Genomic DNA, 10,057 nt, shown 5'->3' with positions numbered 1-10,057 from the left:
CTTTGATATCTTTACATATTTATAAAAAAATTTTTATGAAATTTAGAGTAAATTTAAATAAAATATGTTAATATGTAATTTTTATTTTTATTTTATATAAAATTACATGCTAAAATATTATTTTATAAATTTTTTAAAAGTTATTTTTTTATCTAATTTAATCTAAATTTTATAATTCTGTTTAATACATATAAAAATATTGAACGACATTCTAGAATTCATTTAACGCCTATTAATATTTTTATTCTTCATAATATATATATATATATATATATATATATATACATGTACACTCATTTTATAGGAAATTATGTTTCTTCTTTTATGTGTTTAGGGATGGTTATCAGGGGGTAAGTTACTAGGGAAATCAATCTCTTTTAGGGTTCAAGAAGTTTCTTTCGTGAGCTTAGTTCTGTTCTAGTAGCAATCTGTTCCATTTTAGAGAGTGATATTTGAGAAGTACTCTTACCTATATATTTTTGAATTTAGTGTTAGCTGATGTATGTTGGTTTATAATTCTTTCTTTTTTTTCTTTTCTGTTTACAATGCAAAATTCCGATGACGAAATAAATGAAAAGGTGAATTTATATTCAAAAATCAATCTGTCTAACCAATTGACGGCGGTCCCAATTCCCCGAAACAAGACCTCAGCCACAAGTTTAGTGGGATATTGTCAGTGTGTTTGAGAGAGCCTGTCTTCTTGCAAATATCTTCTTCAACTAAAACTCCTTGCTATTGGTGCCAAAACATATATAGAGGAAGAAGAACAGATAGCAGTAGTGGTCCAATCGAACACAAAACCATATATGAAGGATTTGAAAGCGAAATTGAAATGTGGAAAACGAGTTAGATTGGACCCTCAGCTGCTAAAATGAAAACAATGAGACAAACATGGGAGTGGCACAAGGTCATAAACATATTCATTAGCTAGTTGTCATGATTTTGAAGAAGCGAGAGACGCCGTCCCTTTTCATTGGCTTTATTGAGAAAACTATCGATCGAAATTTCAACTCTGATTATCTTTCACACTGTTCGATGAGGGAGACTTCTCATGAATTTTTAATCCATAAAAGTTCTCAAATATGTGATGCTCAGTTCGTTTATCAAAATCACTGTTTCAATATCAAGATGAGCATCAATATAAACAGACTGGAAATTATGTAACAGAAATAACCATCTCTTATATTCGTCATAAAAGTAAAAACTTACATAGCACCGAAAAAAGGACTCGAATCTAAAATCTTTCACACACTTTCACTATTTGAACTAGAGCTCAAATGTAAACATCATAATTAATTGTTGAAAAGAAGACGAGTGTCCATTATGCCCATATAAACTGATAAAGAAGATAAATAAAGAAGAAGGGGGTAATTTGATTTTGGCAAGCAAAAAGCATGATTAAGCCAATACTCAATTAACCCCTGTTCCTTCTTGATTTGTCCTCTACCATATCCATCTAATCTACTCTAATTAATTATTTTAGTTTTGCTTCATCAATTAAATTACTTGACCTTTTTGAGCTCATTCGGGCATTTAACAAAATGGCATCTTTCAGAACTAACTAACAAATAAGCTTAACTAAGAAAGATCTCAATTACGTATTCAAGATGTGCTTAAGAATCTATGCATAAAACGAAAAGGAAATAATAAATTAAAAAAAACCGTTGAATCACAGAGTCAAGCAGGAAGGATTTAGATATTACTTTCTTAATTTATATAAGCTGCTATATATTTTATGTAGACTGCGTTTAAATACAATTGAGATAAATATTTATGTACTAAATGGCCCACTTGGTCAAGGAACTTTTGAAGCTTTGTTGCAACTATCTATGCCCAACTTTGGCCACTTTGTCATTAAAATTTGAACAAACTAATGATATATTTAATTAATGTTGCCCGTCTGGACTCAAGAATTCAATCTTCAAACAGGTCATTTGTTACATAGAAGATTTCTTAAGTTATTCTTGTAAGTTACAAAATCACCACTTGAGAGATTGCTAAAGTTGATCATTTGACTAGTATACTTTCTTCTTTTCTTTTCTTTTTTTCTTTTTTTTTTTTGTGCTAAAGATGTTTGTGAAAGGAAAGCAATGAGTCTAAATCCTTGATTAGAGATACGACAAAAAGAGAGTTGAAGGAAGGAAAAAGAAAAAAAAAAGTTAACCCTTTTGGGTTTGGTTGTTAACAAATAATAGTTAAAGAGGAAAAAGGAAAATTAATTAGATTTTAAATTTTTTATTACAATTATAAGAGATCAAATTAATTGAATTTTGATTCTTTTAAATTTAAAAAGCTCAATTTCCGCTTTGTTTTGTAAAAGCTAAAAAACATTTGTAAAAAAATGTTTCAAATCATAACTTCTTCTAACATTAATATTTTTTATTTAAAGAGTAGTATTATTATGACGATTTTGAGCAGGATAACAATTCGTATCATATCATGTCAAAATGCATGTCTAATATACAACTACTAAATCGAGTACGATCTATTTAACTAAGCGTGTTAAAATATCAAATCCGAACATAGACAAATTTGTTAACTAGGTTAAGCAAGTTTATCCATATTTTTCAATAAAATACTAATCATTACAATTTCAAATAACATATTTACTTAATTATAAAATAGCTTAATTTTAAATTATTATTCAAAAATATAATTATATCCTTATCAAGAGAGAATAACATGCTCAGACGTATTATATATTACCTAGTTAATTTATGAATCCATAGGTCAGACAAGTTAATTTGTTTAATTTTTTTTTATATCATAAATTTGTTAACTTTTTATGACTCAAATATTATCGTAGTGTTTATCAGATTATGTCTATTTTTAATAAATACTCATGAATAACAAATAAAAAATTATATAAAAAAAGTTATATTAATTCAACAGACCTATGCTACATTAGTTTAAACTCCTCCACTTTTTTAAAAAAAAAAATTACTAATGAAAAATGCACTATATGCATTTATTAAAATCAAATAAAATTTCAAATTAAACTCTTCATAATCTTTTACTTTATACTTAAAAGTTAAAGAGCATATTAAAATTTTATAAAGATAAAGAATAATAAAGCAGACATATAGAGATGCTCTAACGAACAATATATCGTCCATAATGGGCACGTTGTGAGTGTCTTCAATCCTAGTACACCTCATACATAAATAACCTAGAAGTCCAAAATCTGAAAAGCACAGTACAGGCTTAGATCTCAAGCCATGGAAATCAACCAAATCAGGATTAAGTGGGCCTATACTATTAACAGATCACAAAAATATGCATACGGATTTGAACCTTCCAGCGACTTTAACCACTGCAATGTGCAAACGGCATGTAACTATCAGTAAACTATGATGAATCTCAAATTTCTGAACAAACAATGAAAGATGAGTAGACTAATCTGCTAAAAGAAAAAATTAATAATTATGCAAACCCATAGGAAAAAGAACTCATATGAAATATTAGTACAGATCATTCCTTTCCAAATCTTCTTCTTTTTTTTTTTTTTTTTTATCCAGCTGTACATGATATATATTAAAAGAAAACGTCGCTGAGAATTACAGATGTCATGAATATGGAAGAAGAAAAAATAAACGTCCTCAAAACAAACATATGAAAAATGCTTCTCATCATTTCACCCCAATTCAAAGGAAGATGCATATGATCAAATAACAATCAAATTGTTCGCCTATGAGGAAAAAGACTAATGAAATGCTTGGCCCTTGTCAGAAGTAATCACCTAGAAAAGGTCCCTCTAAACTGGTATTTCTACTATGTTTTGAAATTGTTTGCCAATGACCAATACGTTATACCAAATCAGGGCAACCACTTCAGTGGCAACCGTCACATGTGGCATATGAAGGCAACAGCATCTAACTCTAGAGCAACCAAATTAAGATAGATTTAGTCCTCAAACCATTTTAGTTAGGAGTTTCGACTTCTATTGCCTCGTCGTAACCTTCCAGTCCTTGCAGCTCCGAGCAGTATCCTGTGGGGACCACGCCCAGAGAGTGCTGCCGGAACAGGAGCCACAGGACGCCGCAATCCATAATCATCCTCATCCAATGAGCCAATGTCCAAACGAAATCCACTGCGAAAATGACCACTACTCTGCCCCCTATTAAAGGACTCAAATGGGAAGAAACCATCATCCAGAGACTCATCTGAATCATAATCATAATCGTCGAAGATGCCATGATGGCCTGGCTCAATCACATAATCACCAAGAACCACTGCCCCTGGAGTTGACGACATAATTGTGCTAATTACGTCGCTTCGCTCTCTCTCACATTCAAGCTTCTTCCATTTTTCTTTAAGTACAGGGTCTACAGCCCGGGGCCGTGCCAATGGGTGCTTCGCCTTAACATGCTTCTTCAACTGTCTATAAGTTCCAATAAATGAGCACTTATCCTGCATGCAGGTTCTTTTTTTGGCATTAAGATACTTGCGTACCGGTTCCACCACTGTCCAACCCTTAACCTGTCCACGACAGAGGGGGCATAAAAGCTCGGGAACTTCAATCTTCTCCTTTACCTGCCCTGCATCCAAAAGGATAGTTGAATTGTCCACTGATTCGATCGAATGTTGCATATCTTCATTTGAAGTTATTTTTGTATAAGCTTTCTTGTACTGTTCAAGACAGTTGGAAAAACGACAACTAGTTGCACACATATATGGACGGCAACCCTTGTTATAAGAGGAACAAAGGAGGAGCACTGCATTGTGAGGGTATTCCAGACAAACTGAACAGGTTGAACTTTCCCAGTCATTCTTCTCCAAGGCTTTTAGATGTTTCTTCTTTGAGCATGAACCTTTAGCACTCTTCCTTTGGCAAGGTGGCAACGGATATGGTGTCATTCTATGCCGTCGAGAATCAGCCTTGCACTTAACCTTGTTAGCTTTCGCCATTCACCTAGTTAGTCTGAAAGAGAGAGAGTGTACTCAAATAAGTCAATCTCATATTTACCTGCACAAATCTGTGTTTCTCAAACTTTTGAGATTGTATGGTTCCAACAAATCATCAAAAATGTCACAATCTATTGCATCCTGATGATCTAGAACCATAATATGCCAAGGTAAAACTAGGTGATGGACTCTGCACCAATTCAAGTATTAGCACATTTACTGACCATGCATAATATCACATGATCTTTTTGCTACACTTGCAATATGTTTCATGTGGATGTCATAGTGCATGAGGTAACCATTCAGCATGAAATAAATCGACAATCTCATTTTTAAACAATACATCTAAGCACTCGATTATCAAAGACATTCAACAGGCATATCCAGCAATTAGAAGAAGGGTAAAAAAAATAGAACGCACTGAACATTTCATGAGGAATTCTCACTGATGTCAAAAAGCATTCAGCAGTTTCACTTGAGGCATATTTCGCATTGGAGACAAAGCTCAAAGGCAATCTTTTAGAAAAATCTACCCGAACTAAAAACAACAGATGCAAAAGCATGGATGGAAACAATCTTCATAGCCCACTACTGACATACTAGTCAATAGCTTAAGAACAGTACTTTTTTGCAGAAATTAACTGAATAAAATGTATAAATATCCAGTGTCAACAGGGTTAAACTGCAGCATAAAAGATATCATATGTCTATTCCATTGCAATGTTAGGTGCTCTTACCTTGCCTAAAGTCCAGCTAACCTAACTCTACCCTTTGCATATACTGACCGCAGCCACCCAACCATGAAACTACTCACAAGAAAACCTTGATCTCTTAACAAGGTTCCACCAATGCTGCCAATGAAACAAGTGGCTGTTGGTTTCAAATGCATGATTAACCTGAAAAGAAACTATGTCTACACTAGAAAAATTATCACAGTAAAGAAAAACAAAGAGATTTCAATTCGCTAAAGCTCGTTAGTTAACAGAAATCATCACTCTATGCAGGCAACAGTCAATTAATATGACTAGCTGCAAGATTCTTTTCATCTTGTTCTGATCAGTAATTTGATCACATAGACCAATAAAAACACCTATAAGGCACAGTAACGCACGGGAGGCGCAGCAGGAGAGAGAGAGAGAGAGAGAGAGAGAGAGAGGCATCATTTCGAGCTAGTATTGTAAAGCGCAAGAGACAACTTAAAGAAATACCAGCTCATTGTCATGGATGTCTTGCAGTAACAAGAAAGAGAATCTAATTGCAATACTTCGAGAAAATAAAAATAAGCGACGTGTTATTTCTGAAAGTCGATGTGTAATTAATAGTAAAATCAGAGCCCAAGAAATTTATTTCACACACACACAAAAATGATTATTCTAAACAGATAGGGTTTCTCAAATAAATTTGGATTTTAAGTGAGAGAAAAATGCAGGAAAGTATAAAAGAAAGACAAAAACAAGAAAGATCTTACAAATCTAATCTCAAATGTGTTTTGCCAATATGAAATCCAAAAGCTGGCTGGGCAGGAGGTAAGAAGACAGTATCCAAATAATGAAACTGATTTTAAGTACATGCAATGTTTATGGCATAAGCATTAAGCAGGATGACTAAATCTGCAGGTCAGTTCTAGGCAAACACATACATGTTTTCCTGCATCATCTATCAGTTGTTCCATATGATAATGTCAAAAAATAAGAAGAAATAAACCTTTATGTGGAAAGACTGAAAATGAAAGAATTCAATTCAATTGAATTCTATTTAGTTAATTCTCATGTTTAAAAAGCTCAAAATCAACTCTTACACATTATCTATTCAAAACAATGGCTATGAGTCTTCAAGAAATTGGAATTTTTTGTTCTAACTTCCGGAATCAAATAATGGTCATTTTTCAGCTCCAAAGCTTTTCAAAAGCATGGACATTTTCCTATTAACCAAAAATAAATGAACTTCCAGCTTGTTGGTGCACATAGCAGTAATTCCAGCCAAATCATTTCATTTAAAAAAAAAAAAAAAGAAAATTGTTGTTAATCATACACCTCCTGGATGTAATAACAACTTAATTGTTTCAATTCCAAACTTCAGTCCAATTAAGCCAACTGTATATATATAAATACACACACACACACACACACATACATAAGTGCTCCGAGTGGTAAAACAAATGCTCAAAATCGCATCTTTTTCACAACCCATTTCCCTTTATGGAAAGTTTAAAGTGAAATAAATAGAGACAGCTCCTTAATACTTTTTACTCGTAATTTTGCTCACTGTGAGTACACATCAAAGTGCCAAAAACATATCCATCCAATTAACTTAAATCTAGATTTTTTTTCCTATAATACAAATAAAACGAAAAATTATAAATTTATGAAACAAATTCTTTTTTTATATAAAAATACATCACTAGGACGGCATTGAACACATTAACCCTAGAAATGTAATCAACTGCATAAAATCATCTCGGTTACAATAGAATTTGGAACCCTAGCAAATGGGAATCAAAGATCAAAAGAGAGAGAGAGAGAGAGAAAGAGAGAGAGAGAGAGAGAGAGAGAGAGAGAGATCAAAAAAGAATTACCTCGAAATAAACAAGGGAAAAATGAGGGATGGTGATAGAAGTATGGTTTGTTTTATTTTATTTTATTATTACTAAATTTTGGTTTTTTTCTTTTTTTTTGTGGGGCCGACCAAGGCGGAGAATAACGCGTGGATAGGAGGTGAAGCGAACGGCAAAGCCCGATCTTCGCGGTCCGGTAACGCCGTAGGTTGCGTTGCGTGAGGTACAGGCTGAGGGATTTTATCTTTATTTTCTCTCCACTCTCTTGCTTATTCCGATTGGTGGCGGTGACTGTCACTCTAACGACACCATGTCGTAATACTACGTTACTTATTAATCTAATCTTAAAAATCTTTCTGCTTCATAAACTCTCTCTCCCCTTTTAAATTTTTTCTTTTCCCATTGGAGAGTGTGCACTGCAACCTAGGGATTTCAGTTGGGCCGGTATAGGCTTTTCTTTTGGGTTGAAACCTTGAGCCCATCTCTAAGTTTAACAATACTAAATATACAAAGAAAATCAAACAAAAATTATCATATACAATTTAAGTTTCATTTGTTTTTGAAAAAACAAAAAATTTCATTCTGACATCTTTAAAAAGAATTAAAATGAAAGAACTTCATTCTGACAAATATTTTTTGAATAAATTATTTTACATTATTGTTTGAAAAATTCTTTTTAATATTTATAGTATTTTAAAGAATGTTATTTAGAATTTATTGTAAATCAATTATTCATTAATAATTAAGTAGTAAAATATTAAAACCTTTTATGGCTATGACTGACTGTCGCAGATATTAGTGACCAAAAGCAATTAGAAAGTAATTGCTTATATTTAACATGCTAATGGATATATTTATATATATAAAATGACTTTCTCTTTTTCTATTTACTTTAAAAGAAAATAAGGAATGTCATAAAAATTAACCGGCCAGAGCCAAAGAGGACATAGAGTTTTGGAGGTGGAAAGAGAGACACTTTCTTTTCTTTCAAATAGAAATCAATTTCTTCTTGAAAATGATTTATAGCTTTTTCTTTTCTTTCTTTTTCTTTTTGGATGAAAAATTTTTAATAGCTGGCTGAAGGAATTGTTGGTCATTATCTCTTAATAATCAAGGGATGAGTGAAGTAGAATTCATTTGCTGCCCATAATCACTTATTCAAAGATACAAATTTTAATTTCAAAATCCTCTTGTCAATTAGTTGATAATAGAAATTAGTACAAATGTGCATTCGTCTTTCTAGTCTCAGCAGCGTTCTAGGCAAGAGCCGTAAAAGAAAATCGAAGAAGAGTAGCAGAGAAATAACTCTGTGTTGCCTTGTATATATTTTTAATGTATGTGTTTTATTATGAAAGGAAAGGCATATATATATAAAGGAAATTTAAGGAGCAAGCTACTAATTTGTTACAAAGAAAATAATGACAGCAAAATTACAGGACAGAAAAGAATGTTGTGAGAAGAAGCATAAATGATCTGAGCCGTTTTTTCCATAACCGTATATCAGGAATCAGTAACAAACTTGCCAGAAAAGCAGAGAGAGGAACTGAGCTGTGGGGAGGATCATGCTGCTGAGGTGAGGACTATGCTGATAATATAAGAATTTGTACATCCCCTCCTCAAGTTGGAGATTGGTGAATGTCATGCAATCCCAACTTGAAAAGTAATTTGTTGAATTGAGGAGCTGAGAGGGCTTTGGTGAAGATGTCTGCCTTTTGATTTTGAGTGTTAACATGAAGAAGTTGAATGAATCCTGCCTTGTAGAGGTTTCTGACAAGATGGTAGTCTATGTCCAAGTGTTTTGTGCGCTCATGAAACACTGGATTAGCTGTGATATGAATTGCAGCACGATTGTCACACCATAGATGAATGGGAATAGAGACAGGAATGTTGAAGTCTTTGAGAATGTAGGTGATCCACTGAAGTTCACAAACAGTGGCAGCAAGGCTTCTGTATTCTGCTTCAGCAGAAGATCTAGAAACAGCAGTTTGTTTCTTGGTCTTCCAAGAAATGAGGGAGTTGCCCATGAATATGCAGAATCCTATTAAGGATTTTCTATTGTCAATGCAGGAGCCCCAGTCTGCATCACTATAAGCGTGTAAATCAAGAGAAGAATTGTCTGGATAGAATAAACCTGTAGAGGGACAACCTTTTAAGTATCTAACCAGGTATAATGTTGCATCCCAATGAGCTTGACAAGGACTGTTAACATACTGACTTAGTTGTTGAACTGAGTATGTGATGTCAGGTCTAGTTATGTTCAGGTAAAGAAGTCTACCAATCAGTCTTTTGTATTGATCAGGTTCAGCCAAAAGAGTACCCATATCTGCTGCAAGTTTTTGTCCTTTTTGAAAAGGGATCTTGGTTGGCTTAGCTCCTAAAAGCCCTGCATCAGAAATAATGTCCAGCAGATACTTTCTCTGATTGATAGTAGTGCCAGAAGGGCCTCTGGCAATCTCAATTCCTAGGAAATATCTGGCATATCCCAGGTCTTTGATAGTGAAAGCAGTATCAAGATGATATTTGATAGAAGTGATTTCAGACTCAGAAGTGCCTGTAATGAGAACATCATCAACATAGAAAAGCAGAGCAGTAAGAGAT

At 33.3% G+C, this 10,057-nt stretch overlaps 1 protein-coding gene across 3 annotated transcripts; it reads right to left on the bottom strand.

Moving 5' to 3' along the window:
* Nucleotides 1-3,613: 3,613 nt before the first annotated feature.
* LOC8274144 lies at nt 3,614-7,878 on the bottom strand. Of its 3 annotated transcripts, none has more exons than XM_048371039.1 (3): nt 7,481-7,878; nt 5,643-5,801; nt 3,614-4,921 (listed from the first exon to the last, which is right to left on the bottom strand). In XM_048371039.1, exon 3 carries the CDS (start codon nt 4,906-4,908, stop codon nt 3,925-3,927), a length of 984 nt encoding a protein of 327 aa, XP_048226996.1. In that variant the 5' UTR covers nt 4,909-4,921; nt 5,643-5,801; nt 7,481-7,878; the 3' UTR covers nt 3,614-3,924. The 3 variants fall into 3 exon arrangements, with proteins under 3 accessions (XP_048226996.1, XP_002513831.1, XP_015571578.1); XM_002513785.4 differs by having other exon boundaries at nt 5,643-5,756; XM_015716092.3 differs by lacking the exon at nt 5,643-5,801 and having other exon boundaries at nt 7,481-7,876.
* Nucleotides 7,879-10,057: the final 2,179 nt, after the last annotated feature.

This window comes from Ricinus communis, chromosome 2 (assembly GCF_019578655.1).
Source record: "Ricinus communis isolate WT05 ecotype wild-type chromosome 2, ASM1957865v1, whole genome shotgun sequence".
Lineage (NCBI taxonomy): Eukaryota > Viridiplantae > Streptophyta > Magnoliopsida > Malpighiales > Euphorbiaceae > Ricinus > Ricinus communis.
This window is presented reverse-complemented; position numbering and strand designations above follow the sequence as displayed.